The sequence below is a fragment of the Oncorhynchus mykiss genome, chromosome 22, assembly GCF_013265735.2.
Source record: "Oncorhynchus mykiss isolate Arlee chromosome 22, USDA_OmykA_1.1, whole genome shotgun sequence".
In the NCBI taxonomy this organism is placed as follows: domain Eukaryota; kingdom Metazoa; phylum Chordata; class Actinopteri; order Salmoniformes; family Salmonidae; genus Oncorhynchus; species Oncorhynchus mykiss.
In genome coordinates, this window is record NC_048586.1 from 44,138,862 (window position 1) to 44,164,874 (window position 26,013).

The following is a 26,013-nucleotide window of genomic DNA, read 5'->3' on the forward strand; positions in this document are numbered from 1 at the left end:
GCCTGTCCTCCGTGCTAGAGGAGCCTAGTCCAGTCAGTGACTCAGAGGCCTCCCTCGCGGGGCCCTCGGGGCCCAGCAGTGGCCAGGGCCCAGTGCCTCTGTCTCTTATTTGCTGGTATCGAGTTCACAGCCTCTCCTTTAGTGATTCCTGCCGGAGTCTAGAGGTAAAGGATCCAGGGAGAGAGGAGAGACCTCCTCATCGGATTGTAGAAGTACTGTCCTTGCGTACTATCATCTTATCTTCTTTGAGGTCGTTGGTGAAAAGTGTCATTCTTTTGTGTAAAACTTTTCATCTGTAAAAACGTACAAATTATCTAAGAGAAATTAGTGGTAGCTTGCAATGGTGGTCCTGTATGACTTAGTTGGTAGAGTTTGGAGATTGTGGGTTAGATTCCCAGGGCCACCTACCTATAAAGATGTATGCATGCATGACTGTAAATCTGCTAAATGGCATATATACACTGACCAAAAAATATAAACGCAACATGCAACAATTTCAAGGATTTTACAGAGTTACAGTTCATGAAAAGAAATCAGTCAATGGAAATAAATTAATTACGCCATAATCTATGGATTTCACGTGACTAAGCAGGGGCCTAGGATGGCATAGTCCCAACCAATGGGGACCCAGGCCCAGCCAATCAGAATTAATTTTTCCCCACAAAAGGGCTTTATTACAGACAGAAATAATCCTCCTGTCAAATTCTCTAAAATGGCATCGGAAGTGGCTTATGGTAGAGAAATTAACATTACATTTTCTGGCAACAGCTCTCGTGGACATTCCTGCAGTCAGCATGCAAATTGCACACTCCCTCAAAACTTGAGACATATGTGGCATTGTGTTGTGTGACAAATCTGTACATTTTGTCCCCAGTACAAGGTGCACCTGTGTAATGATCATATTTTTTTAGTCAGCTTGATATGTCACACCTGTCAGGTGGATGGATAACCTTGACAAAGGAGAAATGCTCACTAACAGGGATGTAAACAAATTTATGCACAACATTTGAGAGAAATAACATTTTTGTGTGTTTGGGAAATTTCTGGTATCTTATTTCAGCTCATGAAACATGGGACCAGCACTTTACATGTTGCGTTTTGATTTTTGTTCAGTATTCAACGATGGCTCAGTTTACAGTAAATGCTTTTTATCACCACTAGATGGCAGTACATGCTTTTTTATCACCACTAGATAGCAGTACATGCTTTTTTATCACCACTAGATGGCAGTACATGCTTTTTATCACCACTAGATGGCAGTACATGTTTTTTATCACCACTAGATGGCAGTACATGCTTTTTATCTCCACTAGATGGCTGTTGTTCACTGTGACCTTAGAGGTTCAATGACTTTAACCTGTGGCTGGAGGCTGACTGTTTATAGCTGTACTTACATCAGATAAACCAATGCCCCAGGCTTAATCACAGTGGGTTTATTTACAGAGCTGACAGTACAGCACATATGCATGAACTATTCCTTATATATTCATATAGTTAAATAAAGGTTAAATAAAAAAACATTTAAAAAAATATATATAAATGTTTGTTGATATTGCCTCTATTTGTTTTGATTTTTGTCATAATATGTCCTTTTCACACAAATGAAGTTCACGGATTGTAAATCGTTGTTCTACTGTAGAATCAGCTGTCAGGAAACCTGCTGAGGAAGTTCAAGAACAGCAACGGCTGGCAGAAACTCTGGGTGGTCTTCACCAACTTCAGCCTGTTCTTCTACAAAACCCACGAGGTGAGCACCATCTCATCAGGTCCGTCCTGTCCATGTAATGTGATAGATTATGATCTAAATGAAGGTAAAACTGATCCTAGATCAGCCATCCTACTCTGAGACGCTTGGTGGATACTGGACCAGAACTACAGGAATGTGTTCTGGGGAAGGAGATTCCCCCCTTCTCCTTCCATGTAGTCTGTGAAGGCCCGAAGTACAGCAGTGTGTGCTGGGGCAGACCCCCTCCCCTCCTGCTCATTTCAGATCCGTGTTCCATGTAAGAAAATCTCTAGCCACTTTAATAATAAAAAAGTGGATGTAATAAATGTATCACTAGTCACTTTAAACAATGCTACTTTATATAATGTTTACATGTCCTACATTACTCATCTCATATTTATATACTGTTCTCTATACCATCTACTGCATCTTGCCATCTTTATGTAATGTATCACTAGTCACTTTAAACAATGCTACTTTATATAATGTTTACATGTCCTACATTACTCATCTCATATGTATATACTGTTCTCTATACCATCTACTGCATCTTGCCATCTTTATGTAATGTATCACTAGTCACTTTAAACAATGCCACTTTATATAATGTTTACATACCCTACATTACTCATCTCATATGTATATACTGTTCTCTATACCATCTATTGCATCTTGCCATCTTTATGTAATGTATCACTAGTCACTTTAAACAATGCCACTTTATATAATGTTTACATGTCCTACATTACTCATCTCATATTTATATACTGTACTCTATACCATCTACTGCATCTTGCCATCTTTATGTAATGTATCACTAGTCACTTTAAACAATGCCACTTTATATAATGTTTACATGTCCTACATTACTCATCTCATATGTATATACTGTTCTCTATACCATCTATTGCATCTTGCCATCTTTATGTAATGTATCACTAGTCACTTTAAACAATGCCACTTTATATAATGTTTACATGTCCTACATTACTCATCTCATATTTATATACTGTACTCTATACCATCTACTGCATCTTGCCATCTTTATGTAATGTATCACTAGTCACTTTAAATAATGCCACTTTATATAATGTTTACATGTCCTACATTACTCATCTCATATGTAAATACTGTTCTCTATACCATCTACTGCATCTTGCCATCTTTATGTAATGTATCACTAGTCACTTTAAACAATGCCACTTTATATAATGTTTACATATCCTACATTACTCATCTCATATGTATATACTGTTCTCTATACCATCTACTGCATCTTGCCATCTTTATGTAATGTATCACTAGTCACTTTAAACAATGCCACTTTATAAAATGTTTACATATCCTACATTACTCGTCTCATATGTAAATACTGTTCTCTATACCATCTACTGCATCTTGCCATCTTTATGTAATGTATCACTAGTCACTTTAAACAATGCCACTTTAAATAATGTTTACATGTCCTACATTACTCATCTCATATTTATATACTGTACTCTATACCATCTACTGCATCTTGCCATCTTTATGTAATGTATCACTAGTCACTTTAAACAATGCCACTTTATATAATGTTTACATATCCTACATTACTCATCTCATATGTATATACTGTACTCTATACCATCTACTGCATCTTGCCATCTTTATGTAATGTATCACTAGTCACTTTAAACAATGCCACTTTATATAATGTTTACATGTCCTACATTACTCATCTCATATGTATATACTGTACATCTATACCATCTCTATACCATCTATCTTGCCTATGCCGTTCGGCCATCGCTCATCCATATATTTATATATTTATATGTACACATTCTTATTCATTGCTTTACACTTGTGTGTATAATGTAGTTGTTGTGAAATTGTTAGATTACTTGTTAGATATTACTGAACGGTCGGAACTAGAAGCACAAGCATTTCGCTACACTCGCTAGCATTAACATCTGCTAACCATGTGTATGTGACCAATGCGATTAGATTTGATTTGAATATCCAATCTCTCTGTGGGATTTCAGATCTGTGTTGCATGTCAGAATATCTCATCTCTCTGTGGGATTTCAGATCCGTGTTGCTTGTCAGAATATCTCATCTCTCTGTGGGATTTTAAGATCCGTGTTGCATGTCAGAATATCTCATCTCTCTGTGGGATTTCCGTGTTCCATGTAAGGGAGTCGTACACATTCCCATGCCGGATTATCTGCTCTCACTTTAGGCACAGCTCCCCTGAATCCATTGGGATCACCACCTGAGCGAACCAGTGTTAGTTACGCAATAGTCAGTTGCTTTGTCATAGCACATGTTCTACGATCTGTAGCCACTGGGCATATTGCCATATTTTAATATACTGTACATCATCAAAGCATAAAAGTGATGTGAAGTGTATTCGTAGTGAAAGTGAGCAGCTCCATGAAATTCAGAATGCTTTTGACTGTTTGATCCTCTCTCCAGGATGACTATCCACTGGCCAGTCTCCCCCTGTTGGGCTACTCTTTCACCATCCCCACTGAGTCTGAAAACATCCACAAGGACTATGTCTTCAAACTGCATTTCAAATCCCACGTCTACTACTTCAGATCTGAGAGCGAGTACAACTTTGACAGGTACAGTACAGTACAGTTCTGTATATTTGGTAATGTGTACAGTAGATAGTATACTGTATGTGTCTACTGGATGTGAAACCCTTTGTCTCTTTCTCTTCATACAGGTGGATGGAGGTCATTCGCAGCGCCACAGTCTCTGCCAGCCATAACCGCATTCTGAGCCGGAAAGAGTCCCGTCCGTACTGACCCAAAGAGCAGGGGGGTTCTCTCCCTGTCTCCCCGTGCCTCTTCTCCTCACCACAACCTCCCATAGGGTCTGGCCACATACAGCCTCTCTTCAGACTATGACTCCCTCAAGCAGCAAGCTGGAACCACACATTCGCTTGTCTGGAATCTGTTGATTTCCTTTTCTCAATGGATCTGGGACGTGTGTCCATTGAGCAGTGTCCAATGCACAATCTTGGTGCTTATTGATGCGGTGACATGTCCGCTGGTTTAGACTGCAAACAGAGACAGACATTTTCAGCATCTTTTTTTATACTCTGCTCTGAATCTCTCTTTTTTTTTTTGTAGGACGTCATTTTATACTGTTTTCTAACGGAGCACATACTATACTTCTGTTTTCACATTCTGTCATTGGATCGTTTTATGGTGGAAACTGATTCTGCGGTTGTTGTTGTTTTTTAAACCTGTTTTTCATTTAGGATATCACTGCATCCTCAAGGTCTTTTGTCTCCTTGTTCATTTAATGAAAAACGAAACAAAAAAAGCTGCTTTGAAAATCCAACAGCTTGAGTGTCAAAACAGGTCTACCGTTGTCCTAGATTTTACACTGCAAATGTCAAAACAGGTCTACCGTTGTCCTAGACTTTACACTGCAAATGTCAAAACAGGGCTACCGTTGTCCTAGCAGGTCTACCGTTGTCCTAGATTTTACACTGCAAATGTCAAAACAGGGCTACCGTTGTCCTAGATTTTACACTGCAAATGTCAAAACAGGGCTACCGTTGTCCTAGATTTTACACTGCAAATGTCAAAACAGGTCTACCGTTGTCCTAGATTTTACACTGCAAATGTCAAAACAGGTCTACCGTTGTCCTAGATTTTACACTGCAAATGTCAAAACAGGGCTACCGTTGTCCTAGATTTTACACTGCAAATGTCAAAACAGGTCTACCATTGTCCTAGATTTTACACTGCAAATGTCAAAACAGGTCTACCGTTGTCCTAGATTTTACACTGCAAATGTCAAAACAGGGCTACCGTTGTCCTAGATTTTACACTGCAAATGTCAAAACAGGGCTACCGTTGTCCTAGATTTTACACTGCAAATGTCAAAACAGGTCTACCGTTGTCCTAGATTTTACACTGCAAATGTCAAAACAGGGCTACCGTTGTCCTAGATTTTACACTGCAAATGTCAAAACAGGTCTACCGTTGTCCTAGATTTTACACTGCAAATGTCAAAACAGGGCTACCGTTGTCCTAGATTTTACACTGCACTTTTATTACGTCGGTGGGGAGGAGACTTAACATGTGTCGTTAAACAGGCCACATTAAAATACTTTTTTTTAAAAATATAAATATATATAAATATAATATGTCTCTGGAGAATGTGAGTAACCTTGTGAAAACATGGATGATCAGTAAAGATATCCAAATATGTAGTTGTACTATTGACATAACTCTAAACCTACTTGTAAAACGATCAGGTTAGTTACCATCACCACTAACGCCATTATTCGCCAAGCATAGTGAATATTTCTCTTACATGAGGATCTTTGTCGTGCGGATACCGCTGAGTTTCTGAATAATATTATATTCCACCCTTAATAGTGTAAGACTCGATCATAATCTGTGTATTATGAAGGACACTGTAATGGAAAGCTTTAAAGAATATGCGTGAACCAAAATATAAACTTTCAGTTCCAAGCACCATTGCCCTTGTTGGACTAGGCTGCCCGTATGTAAGAGACATTTACGAATTTAAATGAAATGGATATATGCATATGACAGACAGGGTTTATGAAGTGTAGCATTCCAAAGGGTATTGAGGGTGTGCTGCCAGACAACAGAGAGAGCTCTTTGGAAATGAAAGCAATAAAATAAACATTTATTTGAACATTGTATTGTGAGTTTTATTTGCATGGTCCACAATAGTTAACTTTCAATGTTTTGGACCACTTTCACTTCAATGCGCTCCACAATATTATTAAAATGTTGTTTCTTGTATGACCCATAGGCGGTAACATAAAGCCTGTTCCGTTGTGCTCGTCACATTGGCTACTGCCCCCGAAGTTATTGCACTCATGATTTCCATCTGATGAAAGGAGAAATCGACATAGGCCTAAAAACGAACTTGGTTATTGCCATTTCCTCTTAAAATGTCGAATTTTGAAATGATGTGAACTTAACTACATTTGAATTCTACACGTTTAACGCTTAAATATTCAATTCATTGAACAATTCGTTCCCCTATGGAACATAAAGACCGTGCATGGTATCTTCTTTCCACTTTTTTTTTTGTTTTACCCATAAATATAATTGTAAAAATAATTACAGTAGCATACATTCATAGCGTGCTCATATAGAAAGTAAAGTGGGCAGGTCTTTGTACATGAATGAAGTGTGGAGGAGTACAGAATGGTGCCGCCGCTGTTTCCAGAACGGAGCACGCAGATTACGTCATGGATTACCGTTCTCCTAGCAGCAGGATAATATGCTGGCACCACGATTCAATATATATATATATATATATTTAAATAAGAGTCCCCTTTCCAAAACATGCTAAACTTGGGAAATATCGATTTTTTGTTAGCACTCTAGTGCAGTAAAACTGTTTTTCACAGCATTGCAACCACCTTTGAAAAAAATAAATGGATCATTTGACATATTTGATTTAATATTGTATTATTTATGACAGCATTTCTTTTGAAAGTTTACGCATTGGGATTTTGAAAGGTGTCGTGTAGGCTATATTTAAAGAAATACACTTTCAATAAAATACGAATATATATATGTTATCAGAACGACTTAATAGAATCAGCTAAACTTAAATGGGCCTCTTGTGCTAGGCAACAGTTTTAATACGGAGTGCTGGTGAGTCCTTACTCCACAAACTCAATTCACTGCAATGTCATACAAGGTATATGGGATACTTACAGTATTGGGTTGTAGAGGAAAATAAATGTACTGCCTGTCTAATATAAACTGGGCTGGAAAATACTCAGCCTGGGATCTACAAAACAAATATGTGCAGTTCTTGACGAGGACTGTGTTGTACACATCCAACAGCAATTTACTGCTAACCAAATATTGTTTGTTTCGACGGGGACGGGGGACGGGGGACTGTGTCAGTAGATCAATCAGATGAGAGATTTCTGTAGGAGATGCTACCCAGCAATTGGGAGGTTGGAAAGAGCACAAGTTAAAACAACCACTATTTTCCAATCAATCCCCTAGTAAAGTATAAAACTGGTGAAAAGTGTATTTGATCCTGATATTTGTTGTTTTCTTAGGACTTTAAATAAGACAGAGGCCCAGTAACAATCAGTTGTATTTTCTGACACTTTGGACAGATAAGGATGATCAATGAATTAGTCCGACCCAAGTCCAAGAAGCCAACCTTTGGATTAATTGAGACCAATGTTCCCTCCAAACGGTGTAGCCTTAAAGGGGCAGTGTTATATTTTGAGACAGGCTTGAATAAGTAGCCAATAGGCAGAGGGAAGCATCATTTGACTGATTCTTTGTAGTAATGATATGGGAATAATAATGTATTTTATTTTGTAAAGTGGTTTCTTACATCAAACAACACAACTCATGGAATGTAGGAACTACATATTGGCTGCTACTGTAGGCTGAATGATAGAACAGCTATTTTCATGTTAAAATATGATGGGATACATTTTTCTCCATTGTTTTTGATGGTGGGCCACTCTGGTAGACCTACATTATGATCAAATAGCCACAGTAGCCTACAGTAAACGTGCGCTGGAAGTTGTGTTGTGGAAGGGAGGGGTAAGAGTCCTTAAACTGTCATTCTTGTTGTTTTGTTTTTTTCATGAATGTGTGTGTTTGATGTTGTGTCTGGTCTACGCTGTGTCTCTCATCGTATCGCAGTGCATCTTCTTGTATGTGTCACAGTATAACTTTAGACCGTGCCCTCACCCATACCCGGGCGCGAACCAGGGACCCTCTGCACACATCAACAACAGTCACCCTCGAAGCATCGTTACCCATCGCTCCACAAAAGCCGCTGCCCTTGCAGAGCAAGGGGAACCATTACTTCAAGGCCTCAGAGCAAGTGACGTCACTGATTGAAACACTATTTAGCGCGCCCCACTGCTAACTAAGCTAGCGTTTCACATCTGTTACACTAGCACCACCGCTAACTAAGCTAGCGTTTCACATCCGTTACACTAGCACCACCGCTAACTAAGCTAGCGTTTCACATCCGTTACACTAGCACCACCGCTAACTAAGCTAGGGTTTCACATCCGTTACACTAGCACCACCGCTAACTAAGCTAGGGTTTCACATCCGTTACATACGTAAAGCAAATATCTATGAAAATAAGACAAAGAAATACCTACTCTAATATAAAACCACCTCAAAAATAATTAATTTGTCAAGCTAAGCGATTGACCTGATGCTTTTACTTGGTACATATCAAGATTGGCCTTGGGTTGATTTAAATGGTGCAGCCATCACCATCAGCATTATGTTAATCTAGGTCCTTATAACAGGTATGTCAGTCCATCACCAGTCGTTATAACAGGTATGTCAGTCCATCACTAGTCGTTATAACAGGTATGCCAGTCCATCACTAGTCGTTATAACAGGTATGCCAGTCCATCATTGGTCGTTATGACAGGTATGTCAGTCCATCACTAGTCGTTATAACAGGTATGTCAGTCCATCACTAGTCGTTATAACAGGTATGTCAGTCCATCACTGGTCGTTATGACAGGTATGTCAGTCCATCACTAGTCGTTATAACAGGTATGTCAGTCCATCACTAGTCGTTATGACAGGTATGCCAGTCCATCATTGGTCGTTATGACAGGTATGCCAGTCCATCATTGGTCGTTATGACAGGTATGCCAGTCCATCATTGGTCGTTATAACAGGTATGCCAGTCCATCACTAGTCGTTATAACAGGTATGCCAGTCCATCACTGGTCGTTATAACAGGTCTATAACAGCCCAGTATTCTCAACATACCAGTGTGAACGTTGTATTTTGCCATTATTTGGCTGAATTTTTTTTTTTAAAACCATATGTTTTATTTGTTTTTATACTTATTGCCTTTTCTTGTTGGTACAATAAAAGTGGCAATTGATTACAAATATTTATTCATTGAATTAGTTATCCACATTGCAATGTTTTGAAATGGGGGCTTTTATTTTGAAGGTTTCAACATTACCATATGGACGTGACGTTATTTGTGTTGCTGGCAGAATACTGGTGATTTCTCCTGGCTGACGTCGTCGCATGAGCCTACACCGTCACCGACCATTTGGAGACGGAGGGGCAGCGGTAATGAGACCGTGACAGCTCTGAAGAATGGTTTATTATGACAACAATAACTCCGCGGGGGAATGTAACGGCTACAAGTGAAAGTAATACAATACAACTTTCACTTGTAATTGGTGCAAATTATGAGATCAAAAAGGCATACTCAACCACCTAAACATGATCCAGTTTCAAACGCAATGTGCGCACTAGTGGGGTTGAATAAACTGATTAATTAACCGGTTTATGAATTCAGTTTCAACTTTTATTTGACGTTTAATCAATTCTTGAAAGAAATTGATGAAAGGCAGAACTCGACAATGTCTGTTCCAGTACATCCGGAGACCAGGAAATTTACCAGGGGACTAAGTAAACCTGGCACTGCGGCCGAACTAAGGCAAAGTGTCTCTGAGGTTGTCAGGACCTCCGTGTTTATTGTAAGTACACAATTTCCACACCTTCTTTCTCTACGCAATCTTTCGCTTTTTTCTATCATACATCTGTCTGCCATTGTGCCTTGTGTGTTATTACTTTGTAGCCCATCGAGGTGTCACCCAACCTCTCCATGTGTCTCTAGAGTTCTGACCGGAGGTCAGCTGGTGGAGCGCTCTTACTCAACATGTGTCCCAATAAGATCTGAATTCCATTTTTGTATAAGTACTTGAAAGCATGAAATGATGCATTCCATGTTGGGGTGGTTTTACATATTATTTGACTTGACCTTTTATTTGTTTACATTTCTTTAGGTGTGTTTTGTCATCTTCACCTGCCTCACTCACGTCATTGAGTTTTATTCCATTCTAGTTAAACAGGTTTCACCCTCTGATCCTCCATTAAGGTCAATCCCATCCTTCTTTCATTGATCCAATATGCAGATGAGATAGAGGCACACAGCAGCAACGGTAGGCCTATAGGCTACATGGATAATTATGGATATTAAAAAAGTCTAACCTTTGGGGTAGAGGGGATTCTACTAACTAACATATGGAATTGTTTTAAGATTGATATTTTAACTATTTAATTTAGAATTTTAGGACCCATGAATGTAAAAAAAAAAAATATATATATATAGAAAACAATTATTTGATCAAATATTGAATTTGGCCGACTATAGCCCATAGAAACGCATTGAATAACACATTAATAAATGGCAAAACAGACAGTAAAACAATGAATCATACGTGTCTGTCCTATATATAGGAGATACAGTGCACGTGGAAAGTATTCAGACCCTCTGACTTTTTCCACTTTTTATTTATGTTACAGCTTTATTCTATAATGGATTCAATACAAATCTCATCAATCTACACAAAATACCCCATAATGACAAAGCGGAAACAGGTTTATATGTTTGCAAATGTATAAAACACAAAACCAGATAACCTTATTTACATAAGTATTCAGACCCTTTGCTATGCGAATCGAAATTAAGCTAAATAGCATCCTGTTTCCATTGATCATCCTTGAATTGTTTCTACAACTTGATTGGAGTTCACCTGTGGTAAATTCAATTGATTGGACATGATTTGGAAAGGCACACGCGTCTATATAATGTCCCACAGTTGACGGGCCGCCCCCAGGTGGTGAGGGTAGGCAACAACACATCTGCCACGCTGATCCTCAACACGGGGGCCACTCAGGGGTGCATGCTTAGCCCCCTCCTGTGCTCCCTGTTCACCCATGACTGCGGGGCCAAGCACGACTCCAACATCATCATTAAGTTTGCCGACGACACAACAATGGTAGGCCTGATCAACGACAACGATGAGACAGCCAATAGGGAGGAGGTCAGAGACCTGGCAGTGTGGTGCCAACACAACAACCTCTCCCTCAACGTGATCAAGACAAAGGAAAAGGAGTGCCGAGCACGCCCCCTTATCATTGACGGGGCTGTAGAAGAGCAGGTTGAGAGCTTAGAGTTTCTTGGTGTCCACTATGATCACCAACAAACTATCATGGTCCAAACACACCAAGACAGTTGTGATGACAATGCCTATTCCCCCTCAGGAGACTGAAATGATTTGTCATGGGTCCTCAGATCCTCAAGAAGTTGTACAGTTGCACCATCAAGAGCATCCTGATACCGCCTGGTATGGCAACTGCTCGGCCTTCGACCACAAGGCGCTACAGAGAGTAGTGCGTACAGCCCAGTACATCACCGAGGCTAACCTGCCTGCCATCCAAGACCTCTACAGCAGGCGGTGTCAGAGAAAGGCCCTAAAAATTGCCAAAGACTCCAACCACCATAGTCATAGACTATTCTCTCTACTACCGCATGGCAAGCGGTACCGGAGGGCCACGTCTAGGTCCAAAAGGCTTCTTAACAGCTTCCCCCTCCGATCCTTCTCGCCTCTCCTCTTCAGACGAAGAGGAGGAAAACCAATACATCATTGTTCAAACTTTTCTGGAAGAAGTTACTAAGTAACCGAACTGGACACTGTCCAGGCTCTCTGTTACCGTCCAGGATCTCTGTTACTGTCCAGGCTCTCTGTTACCGTCCAGGCTCTCTGTTACCGTCCAGGCTCTCTGTTACCGTCCAGGCTTTCTGTTACCGTCCAGGCTCTCTGTTACCGTCCAGGCTATCTGTTACCGTCCAGGCTCTCTGTTACCGTCCAGGCTCTCTGTTACCGTCCAGGCTCTCTGTTACCGTCCGGGCTCTCTGTTACCGTCCGGGCTCTCTGTTACCGTCCAGGCTCTCTGTTACCGTCCAGGCTCTCTGTTACCGTCCAGGCTCTCTGTTACCGTCCAGGCTCTCTGTTACCGTCCAGGCTCTCTGTTACCGTCCAGGCTCTCTGTTACCGTTCAGGCTCTCTGTTACCGTCCAGGCTCTCTGTTACCGTCCAGACTCTCTGTTACCGTTCAGGCTCTCTGTTACCGTCCAGGCTCTCTGTTACCGTTCAGGCTCTCTGTTACCGTCCAGGCTCTCTGTTACCGTTCAGGCTCTCTGTTACCGTTCAGGCTCTCTGTTACCGTCCAGGCTCTCTGTTACCGTCCAGGCTCTCTGTTATCGTCCAGGCTCTCTTTTATACCGTCCAGGCTCTCTGTTATACCGTCCAGGCTCTCTGTTATACCGTCCAGGCTCTCTGTTACCGTCCAGGCTCTCTGTTACCGTCCAGGCTCTCTGTTACCGTTCAGGCTCTCTGTTACCGTCCAGGCTCTCTGTTACCGTCCAGGCTCTCTGTTACCGTTCAGGCTCTCTGTTACCGTCCAGGCTCTCTGTTACCGTTCAGGCTCTCTGTTACCGTCCAGGCTCTCTGTTACCGTTCAGGCTCTCTGTTACCGTTCAGGCTCTCTGTTACCGTCCAGGCTCTCTGTTACCGTCCAGGCTCTCTGTTATCGTCCAGGCTCTCTTTTATACCGTCCAGGCTCTCTGTTATACCGTCCAGGCTCTCTGTTATACCGTCCAGGCTCTCTGTTACCGTCCAGGCTCTCTGTTACCGTCCAGGCTCTCTGTTACCGTCCAGGCTCTCTGTTACCGTCCAGGCTCTCTGTTATCGTCCAGGCTCTCTGTTATACCATCCAGGCTCTCTGTTATCGTCCAGGCTTTCTGTTACCGTCCAGGCTCTCTGTTACCGTCCAGGCTCTCTGTTACCATCCGGGCTCTCTGTTACCGTCCAGGCTCTCTGTTACCGTCCAGGCTCTCTGTTATACCATCCAGGCTCTCTGTTATCGTCCAGGCTTTCTGTTACCGTCCAGGCTCTCTGTTACCGTCCAGGCTCTCTGTTACCATCCGGGCTCTCTGTTACCGTCCAGGCTCTCTGTTACCGTCCAGGCTCTCTGTTACCGTCCAGGCTCTCTGTTACCGTCCAGGCTCTCTGTTACCGTCCAGGCTCTCTGTTACCGTCCAGGCTCTCTGTTACCGTCCAGGCTCTCTGTTACCGTCCAGGCTCTCTGTTACCGTCCAGGCTCTCCGTCACCACACCTTCATATTAATTATTCAGACAAAGGATTCTGGAGGAGGAGGAGACGAGGGATATGCATTTTTAGAAGGAAGCCATTGTGAATATGACCGACTAAGGACAACTCCCAAGTTGAGAATGGCCTGGTTACAGCTGCTGCATGAATATTATTTGACATCCTCCAACTGGCGGCCAACGTATGGTGGCTGGTAGGAGTCATGGAGCTGGAAGCACAGCTCTGTTGTTCTGGTGAAGTGGGGACTCACAGTGGAATGGGACAGGAATGTGATTGTACACGAGACCTCTCTCCACACACACACACACACACACACACACACACACACACACACACACACACACACACACACACACACACACATCTTGTAAGTAATTCCTCGGTGAAACATGTTAATACCCTCAGAGGCAGAGAAGGATCTCTTTCAGCAACGTAACGGGGAGATTGTGACGGATCCCCCACCATTGTGGACGATTGGATTTCAGTCTACATTACATCACAAATGCATCCAAAATGGCCACTAAGAAGTCATAATGAGCTGAAAAGATTATCTTTGGTCGGTAGATATTGTATGGCTCAAACTAGAAAGTCATGGATTGGATAAATGCAAATGTTGGATTTTGGAAGCATACACTGTCCACTCTTTTATTTATTAGCCAGTTTATGATGTTTCTGAGAGGACACACTGGGCAGAGACCCTTTGTTTATTGTTGGAGTAGAGTGACATGCCATTGGATAGGGCCCATCCCTGCGATGTCTCTCTTTTTCTCCATGTCCAGAGCAGAGCCAGGGTTCTATCTGTGAATACCCAGGTTTCTCTCTGTGAATACCCAGTTTTCTCTCTGTGAATACCCTGGTTTCTCTCTGTGAATACCCTGGTTTCTCTCTGTGAATACCCAGGTTTCTTTCTGTGAATAACATTAGAACCATAATGGACGTCATCAGCTTTGAATGTGTTGCTGCTGATGCTGGTGGTGACGGCAGCAACTCAAAAGTCTACCTTTGAAACAAAACAGGATTTAGCACTCTCTCTCTCTCTCTCTCTCTGTCCCGATTATTAGATTAAACAGAAAGGCCTTGGCCACTTTAGAAAATATTCCTCTCAAATTAAGGGCTCTGTATTCTAGCTCTGCTTTCCTTGTTTGGGAAGGTGTGGAAGCTATCTTCTCTGATGTACCAGTCTGATGGGCTGATGGGCTGTTGGTCTGATGGTCTGATGGTCTGTTGGGCTGATGGGCTGATGGGCTGATGGTCTGATGGTCTGATGGGCTGATGGGCTGATGGGCTGATGGGCTGATAGTCTTCGCCCATTGATGACAGCTACAAATGATTTGTTAACGCACAAGTGTTAGAAAGCAGCTGTTGTGTAATTGGGGGGTAATTGCAATCAATAGTCCATGTTGGATTTCAGCTAATGTTGATAGACTTAGATCCTCCCTGGCCCTGGTGTTGGTGGGAACCTGGGGGAGGGATATCATCTCACACAGCCTCCAGGCCTGTCATATGGTCCAGGCCTGTCATATCTGAATAGCCAAGGCCGCGGGAGCCTCGCGGGGGGCCCTTTGTTAGTCACAGAGGGCGATGGAGAAATCTGACACCGCATAAACTGTTTGGCAGGCGGTACAGCAGAGCATTTCCTGTCTCAATTAAACTGACCTACTGAGCATCAACAAACAGTCGTCAAGCCACTAACTCTCCGTGTAATTGTTCATTTCCCTCTTTCACTCGCAGTCTTTTGTTATCATCCATGATGCTTTTTCTTCAAGAGTCATTTATAGTAGCAGTCACAGTGTTGTTGTGAGCAACCCTCACATCAGTGTACAGACAGACAGCTCAACAACCCTCACATCAGTGTACAGACAGACAGCTCAACAACCCTCACATCAGTGTACAGACAGACAGCTCAACAACCCTCACATCAGTGTACAGACAGACAGCTCAACAACCCTCACATCAGTGTACAGACAGACAACTCATCAGGTGGTCGTGTTCAAAATTAGGCCGTGCCACAGACCAGGAACATTGTCTCCAGTGTAATTTCGATAAGTCTATGACTCTGGCGGATAGCCATTCAAATCAAATCAAATGTATTTATAAAGCCTTTCGTACATCAGCTGATATCTCAAAGTGCTGTACAGAAACCCAGCCTAAAACCCCAAACAGCAAGCAATGCAGGTGTAGAAGCACAGTGGCTAGGAAAAACTCCCTAGAAAGGCCAAAACCTAGGAAGAAACCTAGAGAGGAACCAGGCTATGTGGGGTGGCCAGTCCTCTTCTGGCTGTGCTGGTTGGAGATTATAACAGAACATGGCCAAGATGTTCAAATGTTCATAGGTGACCAGCAGGGTCAAATAATAATAATCACAGTGGATGTCGAGGGTGCAACAGGTCAGCACCTCAGGAGTAAATGTCAGTTGGCTTTTCATAGCCGACCGTTCATCTCTACCACTCCTGCTGTCTCTAGAGAGTTGAAAACAGCAGGTCTGGGACAGGTAGCACGTCCGGTGAACAGGTCAGGGTTCCATAGCCACAGGCAGAACAGTTGAACCTGGAGCCGCAGCACACCCAGGTGGACAGGGGACAGCAAGGAGTCATCAGGCCAGGTAGTCCTGAGGCATGGTCCTCTGAGAGAGAGAAAGAAAGAAAGAACGAAAGAAAGAAAGAAAGAAAGAGAGAAAGAGAGAGAGAGAGAGTTAGAGAGAGGATACTTAAATTCACACAGAACAGCGGATATGACAGGAGAAATACTCCAGATATAACAGACTGGCCCTAGCCCCCCAACACATATACTACTGCAGCATAGATACTGGAGGCTGAGACAGCATTGACCTTTGACCCTGTACCGGATTATGTGAGAGGACTCTGGCAGATAGCCATTGCCTGACCTTTGACCCTGTACTGGATTATGTGTGAGGACTCTGGCGGGTAGCTGTTGCCTGACCTTTGACCCTGTACTGGATTATGTGAGAGGACTCTTTTGTAAAATGGACAATCCTTCAAAACGACCATTGTTATCAAATAGGCTTGTCTTAAGTCTTTCTCGGACCTTTTCTAATTGTGATTAAGGGGAAATTAAAGGGTGTTTAATGTAGCCTAATGTTGTGTGGGATAGAGTGCCCGTAAGGTGGACTTTCTTTTGACTTGTTTGTATGGATGTGTGTATAAATATGTCATTCACTTTTCCAGCCCTATGCGGTCATGAATCCAGTGTTGAGCTTGGCCCTGTGAACCTGGTGAATGGATACTGTTGTTCCCTGCCAGGAACAGTAGAGATGGGTGGACTGTGGAGAATGACTGTGACGTGCTGTATGCTGTATGCCACCCTCCTTGCCAGTCAGGAGATTAGTGGATTGTAAACGGTTGTCCAGCAGAGCAGGCCTTAAGCAGCTTGGTTGCACGCACTCTCTCTGATCTCTCTCTACCGCTCTCTCCCTTTGCTTTCTCTGCATCTCTCTCCAACTCTGGTCTCTCTCTGCTCTCTCTCGCTCTCTTTCTCTCTCTCTCTCTCTCTCTCTAGTCTCTCTGGTCTCTCTCTCTCTAGTCTCTCTGGTCTCCCTCTCTCTAGTCTCTCTGGCCTCCCTCCCTCTAGTCTCTCTGCTCTCTCTCTCTCTCTCTCGCTCTCTTTCTCTCTCTCTGGTCTCTCTGGTCTCCCTCTCTCTAGTCTCTCTGGTCTCTCTCTCTCTAGTCTCTCTGATCTCTCTCTACCCCTCTCTCCCTTTGCTTTCTCTGCATCTCTCTCCAACTCTGGTCTCTCTCTGCTCTCTCTCTCTCTCTCGCTCTCTTTCTCTCTCTAGTCTCTCTGGTCTCTCTCTCTCTAGTCTCTCTGGTCTCTCTCACTGTCTCTCTCTCTTTATCTGGTTTCTCTCTCGCTTTCTGATCTCTGGTCTCTCTCTCACTCTCTGGTCTCTCTCTCTAGTCTCTCTGGTCTCTCTCGCTCTCTCTCTCTGGTCTCACTATCTCTGGTCTCTCTCTTTCTCTGGTCTCTCTCTCTCTGGTCTCTCTCTCACTCTCTGGTCTCTCTCTCTCTGGTCTCAATTCATTTCAAATATATTCAAGGGGTTTTATTTGCATGGGAAACATATGTTAGCTTTGCCAAAGCAAGTAGATAATAAACAAAAGTGAAATAAATAATAAAAATGAACAGCAAACATTACACTCACAGAAGTTCCAAAAGAATAGGTAGGTCAGTTGAGAACAAGTTCTCATTTACAACTGCGACCTGGTCAAGATAAAGCAAAGCAGTGTGACATAAACAACAACACAGAGTTACACATAAACAGACATACAGTCAATAACACAATAGAAAAATTGATGTACAGTGTGTGGAAATACTGTATGTACAGCGTTGTAACGCGGAAATAAATAAACATAAATATGGGTTGTATTTACAATGGTGTTTGTTCTTCACTGGTTGCCCTTTTCTTGTGGCAACAGGTCACACATCTTGCTGCTGTGATGGCACACTGTGGTATTTCACCCAGTAGATATGGGAGTTTATCGAAATTGGGTTTGTTTTTTTCAAATTGTTTGTGGATCTGTGTAATCTGAGGGAAATATGTCTCTATAATATGGTCATACATTGGGCAGGAGATTAGGAAGTGCAGCTCAGTTTCCACATTATTTTGTGGGCAGTGTGCACAGAGTCTGTCTTCTCTTGAGAGCCAGGTCTGCCTACAGGGGCCTTTCTCAATAGCAAGGCTATGCTCACTGAGTCTGTACATAGTCAAAGCTTTCCTTAAATTTGGGTCAGTCACAGTGGACAGGTATTCTGCCACTGTGTACTCTCTGTTTTGGGCCAAATAGCATTCTAGTTTGCTCAGTTTTTTGTGAGTTCTTTCCAATGTGTCAAGTAAATGCCTTTGTGTTTTCTCATGATTTGGTTGGGTCTAATTGTGTTGCTGTCTTGGGGCTCTGTGGGGTCTGTTTGTGTTTGTGAACAGAGGCCCAGGTCCAGCTTGCTTAGGGACTCTTTTCCAGGTTCATCTCTCTGTAGGTGATTGCTTTCTTGTGGAAGGTTTGGGAATAACTTCATTTTAGGTAGTTGTAGAATTTAATGGCTCTTTTCTGGATTTTGATAATTAGTGGGTATCGGCCTAATTCTGTCTGCATGCATTATTTTGTGTTGTACATGGAGGATATTTTTGCAGAATTCTGCATGCGGAGTATCAATTTGGTGTTTGTCCCATTTTGTGAAGTCTTGGTTGGTGAATGGACCCCAGACCTCACATCCATAAAGGGCAATGGGTTCTATAACCGATTCAAGTATTTTTAGCCAGATTCTAATTGTTATGTCTATATTATATGTTCCTTTTTGTGGAATAGAAGGCCCTTCTTGCCTAGTCCCTCAGATTGTTCACTGCCTTGTTCAGTGGCAGAGCGACAGATTTTTACCTTGTCAGCTCAGGGATTCAATCTAGCAACCTTTCGGTTACTGGCCTAACGCTCTAACCACTAGGCTACCTGCCGCCCCAGCGTGGTAGACAACAGGCTGCTGTTTGGCTCTGTCCTCCTGTATGACTCTGTCCTGCTGTATGGCTCTGTCCTGCTGTATGGCTCTGTCCCGCTGTATGGCTCTGTCCTGCTGTATGGCTCTGTCCTGCTGTATGGCTCTGTCCCGTAGTATGGCTCTGTCCCGTTGTATGGCTCTGTCCTGCTGTATGGCTCTGTCCTGCTGTATGGCTCTGTCCCGCTGTATGGCTCTGTCCTGCTGTATGGCTCTGTCCTGCTGTATGGCTCTGTCCTGTTGTATGGCTCTGTTCCGCTGTATGGCTCTGTCCTGCTGTATGGCTCTGTCCTTCTGTATGGCTCTGTCCTGCTGTATGGCTCTGTCCCGTTGTATGGCTCTGTCCCGCTGTATGGCTCTGTCCTGCTGTATGGCTCTGTCCTGCTGTATGGCTGTCCTGCTGTATGGCTCTGTCCCGCTGTATGGCTCTGTCCCGCTGTATGGCTCTGTCCTGCTGTATGGCTCTGTCCTGTTGTATGGCTCTGTCCCGCTGTATGGCTCTGTCCTGCTGTATGGCTCTGTCCTGCTGTATGGCTCTGTCCTCCTGTATGGCTCTGTCCTGCTGTATGGCTCTGTCCTTCTGTATGGTGGCTGCTGTATGGCTCTGTCCTGCTGTATGGCTCTGTCCTGCTGCATGGCTCTGTCCTGCTGTATGGCTCTGTCCTGCTGTATGGCTCTGTCCTGCTGTATGGTGTCTGCTGTATGGCTCTGTCCTGCTTCATGGCTCTGTTCTGCTTAATGGCTTGGTCCTGCTGTATGGCTCTGTCCTTCTGTATGGCTCTGTCCCGCTGTATGGCTCTGTCTTGCTGTATGGTGGCTGCTGTATGGCTCTGTCCTGCTGTATGGTGGCTGCTGTATGGCTCTGTCCCGCTGTATGGCTCTGTCCTGCTGTATGATGGCTGCTGTATGGCTCTGTCCTGCTGTATGGCTCTGTCCTGCTGTATGGTGGCTGCTGTATGGCTCTGTCCCGCTGTATGGCTCTGTCCTGCTGTATGGTGGCTGTTGTATGGCTCTGTACTGCTGTATGGCTCTGTCCTGCTGTATGGCTCTGTCCTGCTGTGTGGTGGCTGCTGTATGGCTCTGTCCTACTGTATGGCTCTGTCCTACTGTATGGTGTCTGCTGTATGGCTCTGTCCCGCTGTATGGCTCTGTCCTGCTGTATGGCTCTGTCCTGCTTCATGGCTCTGTTCTGCTTAATGGCTTGGTCCTGCTGTATGGCTCTGTCCTTCTGTATGGCTCTGTCCCGCTGTATGGCTCTGTCTTGCTGTATGGTGGCTGCTGTATGGCTCTGTCCTGCTGTGTTGTGGCTGCTGTATGGCTCTATCCTGCTGTGTGGTGGCTGCTTAATGGCTCTGTCCTTCTGTATGGCTCTGTCCCGCTGTATGGCTCTGTCCCGCTGTATGACTCTGTCCTGATGTGTGCTGGCTGCTGTATGGCTCTGTCCTGCTGTATGGCTCTGTCCTGCTGTATGGCTCTATCCCGCTGTATGGCTCTGTCCTGCTGTGTGCTGGTTGCTGTATGGCTCTGTCCTGCTGTATGGCTCTGTCCTTCTGTATGGCTCTGTCCTGCTGTATGGCTCTGTCCCGCTGTATGGCTCTGTCCTGCTGTATGGCTCTGTCCTGCTGTGTGGTTCTGTCCTGCTGTATGGCTCTGTCCCGCTGTGTGGCTCTGTCCTGCTGTATGGTGGCTGCTGTATGGCTCTGTCCCGCTGTATGGCTCTGTCCTGCTGTATAGTGGTTGCTGTATGGCTCTGTCCTGCTGTATGGCTCTGTCCTGCTGTATGGTGGCTGCTGTGTGGCTCTGTCCCGCTGTATGGCTCTGTCCTGCTGTATGGCTCTGTCCTTCTGTATGGCTCTGTCCCGCTGTATGGCTCTGTCTTGCTGTATGGCTCTGTCCTGCTGTATGGCTCTGTCTTGCTGTATGGTGGCTGCTGTATGTCTCTGTCCTGCTGTATGGCTCTGTCCTGCTGTGTGGTTGCTGCTGTATGGTTCTGTCCTGCTGTATGGCTCTGTCCCATTGTATGGCTCTGTCCTGCTGTATGCTGGCTGCTGTATGGCTCTACAGCTCCATGTAATGACTGTTGCCCATCACTACATCTCTATGTAATGACTGTTGTCTATCACTACAACTCTATGTAATGACTGTTGTCCATCACTACAGCTCCATGTAATGACTGTTGTCTATCACTACAACTCTATGTAATGACTGTTGTCTATCACTACAACTCTATGTAATGACTGTTGTCTATCACTACAACTCTATGTAATGACTGTTGTCCATCACTACATCTCTATGTAATGACTGTTGTCCATCACTAAATCTCTATGTAATGACTGTTGTCTATCACTACAGCTCCATGTAATGACTGTTGTCCATCACTACATCTCTATGTAATGACTGTTGTCCATCACTACATCTCTATGTAATGACTGTTGTCCATCACTACATCTCTATGTAATGACTGTTGTCCATCACTACATCTCTATTTAATGACTGTTGTCCATCACTACATCTCTATGTAATGACTGTTGTCCATCAGTACATCTCTGTAATGACTGTTGTCCATCACTACATCTCTATGTAATGACTGTTGTCCATTAGGAAATTGGACTGAGTTGGAGTTGGAGAGGCCTAGTATTCTCTCTGACAGATGATCTGTTAGATGTGTGTTCTCTACTTGAATGGTGTCTAGTCTGCATCTAAATAGGACATGGTAACAGAAGAGAAAGGGAATCAGGGGTCTGTATTGATACCATAGTGTTTAACTGGAACACTCTATACTGTCTGTATTGATGCCCTAGTATACACACGGGATACTCTTTACTGTCTGTATTGATGCTCTAGTATACAACCGGAATACTATTTACTGTCTGTATTGATGCCCTAGTATACACCCGGAATACTCTTTACTGTCTGTATTGATGCCCTAGTATACAACCGGAATACTCTATACTGTCTGTATTGATGCCCTAGTATACACACGGAATACTCTTTACTGTCTGTATTGATGCCCTAGTATACAACCGGAATACTCTTTACTGTCTGTATTGATGCCCTAGAATACAACCGGAATACTCTTAACTGTCTGTATTGATGCCCTAGTATACAACCGGAATACTCTTTACTGTCTGTATTGATGCCCTAGTATACAACCGGAATACTCTTTACTGTCTGAATTGATGCCCTAGTATACAACCGGAATACTCTTTACTGTCTGTATTGATGCCCTAGTATACAACCGGAATACTCTATACTGTCTGTATTGATGCCCTAGTATACAACCGGAATATTCTTTACTGTCTGTATTGATGCCCTAGTATACAACCGGAATACTCTTTACTGTCTGTATTGATGCCGTAGTATACAACCGGAATACTCTTTACTGTCTGTATTGATGCCCTAGTATACAACCGGAATACTCTTTACTGTCTGTATTGATGCCCTAGTATACAACCGGAATACTCTTTACTGTCTGTATTGATGCCCTAGTATACAACCGGAATACTCTATACTGTCTGTATTGATGCCCTAGTATACAACCGGAATATTCTTTACTGTCTGTATTGATGCCCTAGTATACAACCGGAATACTCTTTACTGTCTGTATTGATGCCGTAGTATACAACCGGAATACTCTATACTGTCTGTATTGATGCCCTAGTATACAACCGGAATATTCTTTACTGTCTGTATTGATGCCCTAGTATACAACCGGAATATTCTTTACTGTCTGTATTGATGCCCTAGTATACAACCGGAATATTCTTTACTGTCTGTATTGATGCCCTAGTATACAACCGGAATATTCTTTACTGTCTGTATTGATGCCCTAGTATACAACCGGAATATTCTTTACTGTCTGTATTGATGCCCTAGTATACAACCGGAATATTCTTTACTGTCTGTATTGATGCCCTAGTATACAACCGGAATACTCTTTACTGTCTGTATTGATGCCCTAGTATACAACCGGAATACTCTTTACTGTCTGTATTGATGCCCTAGTATACAACCGGAATATTCTTTACTGTCTGTATTGATGCCCTAGTATACAACCGGAATATTCTTTACTGTCTGTATTGATGCCCTAGTATACAACCGGAATATTCTTTACTGTCTGTATTGATGCCCTAGTATACAACCGGAATATTCTTTACTGTCTGTATTGATGCCCTAGTATACAACCGGAATACTCTTTACTGTCTGTATTGATGCCCTAGTATACAACCGGAATACTCTTTACTGTCTGTATTGATGCCCTAGTATACAACCGGAATACTCTTTACTGTCTGTATTGATGCCCTAGTATACAACCGGAATACTCTTTACTGTCTGTATTGATGCCCTAGTATACAACCGGAATACTCTATACTGTCTGTATTGATGCCCTAGTATACAACCGGAATACTCTTTACTGTCTGTATTGATGCCCTAGTATACAACCGGAATACTCTTTACTGTCTGTATTGATGCCCTAGTATACAACCGGAATATTCTTTACTGTCTGTATTGATGCCCTAGTATACAACCGGAATACTCTTTACTGTCTGTATTGATGCCCTAGTATACAACCGGAATACTCTTTACTGTCTGTATTGATGCCCTAGTATACAACCGGAATACTCTTTACTGTCTGTATTGATGCCCTAGTATACAACCGGAATACTCTTTACTGTCTGTATTGATGCCCTAGTATACAACCGGAATATTCTTTACTGTCTGTATTGATGCCCTAGTATACAACCGGAATACTCTTTACTGTCTGTATTGATGCCCTAGTATACAACCGGAATACTCTTTACTGTCTGTATTGATGCCCTAGTATACAACCGGAATACTCTTTACTGTCTGTATTGATGCCCTAGTATACAACCGGAATACTCTTTACTGTCTGTATTGATGCCCTAGTATACAACCGGAATACTCTTTACTGTCTGTATTGATGCCCTAGTATACAACCGGAATACTCTTTACTGTCTGTATTGATGCCCTAGTATACAACCGGAATACTCTTTACTGTCTGTATTGATGCCCTAGTATACAACCGGAATATTCTTTACTGTCTGTATTTTTTATTTTTTTTCACTTTTAAATGTCAGAAAGGGGTTTCTCTTAATTTTCAGAAGTGATTTAAATAGACTGGAAACATTTAAAGGCCACATGAAACACCTATGACCAAGGACGTGGGAGCGTCAAGTAAAGTGGGGAATACAACTCACCCACAGGGCTGGCCATAAACAACGTTTGCTTGGTACGAGGCACGCTTCTTGGTTTTAAAGCAGATCCACCACTCGAGGCCCTCATGGTCAGAGAAGAGATGCTTTAGAGGGATGTCCTTAGTGGAGCACTGGATAATTCAGGTCATCAAACACAGGAGTTGTGGGGATTGTTTTTAGCCAGGGCCTGTCAAGTCTTGGTTTTTCCATTTGTCTGAATGCAGTAGCAATGTGGCCAACTCAAATGATCACATGGTCTGCTAGGGAAACAAATGATTTGGAAAAGGGATTAACCATTGTGGATTCTTGCACTGACACTGCCATACATCTTTGTGAACACTAACCAAAATAGATTATTTGCACTCCCAGTGAGGACACTGTTTCCAGCAAAGAATCCCATCTGACACTGATACATAAGTAATCCAGACGTGCTGTTTAAGGTCGTTTCAGACTTGTGGCTCATTTAACCATTTCCTGCTGAAAGAAAACAAATGGAGAAGTACTGTCTCTTCAATGCTTCCTGCTTCTTCACTCCAACAGGTTATTGGATTCTCTGATGTGTGATATGTTAGCCCTTGGGCACAATAGACCATTGATTTCTCACTGGCTAAGCCTGGGATTCCATTTTGTTGTGTACTGATTTCATGGCTCTTATGTAATTGTGACTGGTTAGACAGAAATAGCTCTCTGTTTGGACCAGAGGCGAGAGAACAGAGCAACTCTTTCCACTTGCTAGATCTATGAGCAAAAAAACCACTAACATTTACAGCCCATTGAATACGCCCACTCTTCCCCAAAATCTATAGACCCTGCCCAAACTGGAAGTGTTCATGACTTCCTGTCTCCCAACTCCTTGTGGAAGTAGAGAGGCCAGGGTTCCTAGATAGAGATGGTTTCCTGTAGCAGTAGTTGGACTGGCAGAGCAGACAGACAGATAAGCAGACAGACAGGCAGAGTCCAGGGTAGAGCAGACAGACAGATAAGCAGACAGAGTCCAGGGTAGAGCAGACAGACAGATAAGCAGACAGACAGACAAGAGTCCAGGGTAGAGCAGACAGACAGGCAGAGTCCAAGGTAGAGCAGACAGACAGATAAGCAGACAGACAGGCAGAGTCCAGGGTTGCTGGGAAACCTGCCCACTGTGACAGTTCTCCCCAATAGAGCCTGAGTGTTTTGGAAAACAGGGAAGGTTACCATAACAAAGTACCTGGGTTTTAAAGAGCCTGTAGATGGTGCTTTCCTGTTAACAAGTGCAGGGCAGCTGCTCTGGGACCTGTATCGCCCTACTGCTCGCCATAACACTTTTCACACAACTGTTTCCCCTGGCTTCTCCAATGTTTAAAGTATTCTCACAATAACATTTGAACTCTGAAATGTTGGTACGGTACCAAAACAGTAACACTAGTGTATGAAGAGTGAGGCAAGCGCTGGTCTAGTCGAGGCTTGTTGCTGAAGTGACGTTTGTTTTATCTTGGAGTCTGGAATGCTCTCTGCTACTCTGACAGTTTGTTTAGTTCCTACCTCCTGCAAGGCTGTAAACACTATGGTTTGAATACCACCTCCCTACACGATTAAACATCCCCCT

General features: G+C 43.3%; 2 protein-coding genes across 8 annotated transcripts in view; both read left to right on the top strand.

Annotated features, from left to right (window-relative positions):
- LOC110502168 (FERM, ARHGEF and pleckstrin domain-containing protein 1) overlaps positions 1-7,021 on the top strand; it is a 121,608-nt gene extending 114,587 nt beyond the window's left edge. For 2 of the 4 annotated variants that reach the window (XM_036959363.1, XM_036959362.1), the window contains 3 exons: positions 1,640-1,747; positions 4,187-4,338; positions 4,443-5,183. In XM_036959363.1, coding sequence (XP_036815258.1) covers positions 1,640-1,747; positions 4,187-4,338; positions 4,443-4,524 — 342 coding nt within the window. In that variant the 3' untranslated portion in view covers positions 4,525-5,183. The other 2 variants (XR_005038840.1, XM_036959364.1) reach the window with 2 other exon arrangements.
- A 2,746-nt stretch (positions 7,022-9,767) lies between these two features.
- Positions 9,768-26,013, top strand: part of LOC110502169 (dedicator of cytokinesis protein 9) — a 173,443-nt gene continuing 157,197 nt past the window's right edge. For all 4 annotated transcript variants that reach the window (XM_036959372.1, XM_036959381.1, XM_036959383.1 and 1 more), the window contains exon 1: positions 9,768-10,232. In XM_036959372.1, the coding sequence (XP_036815267.1) occupies positions 10,116-10,232 (117 nt within the window). In that variant the 5' untranslated portion in view covers positions 9,768-10,115. The remainder of the gene's footprint in view (positions 10,233-26,013) is intronic.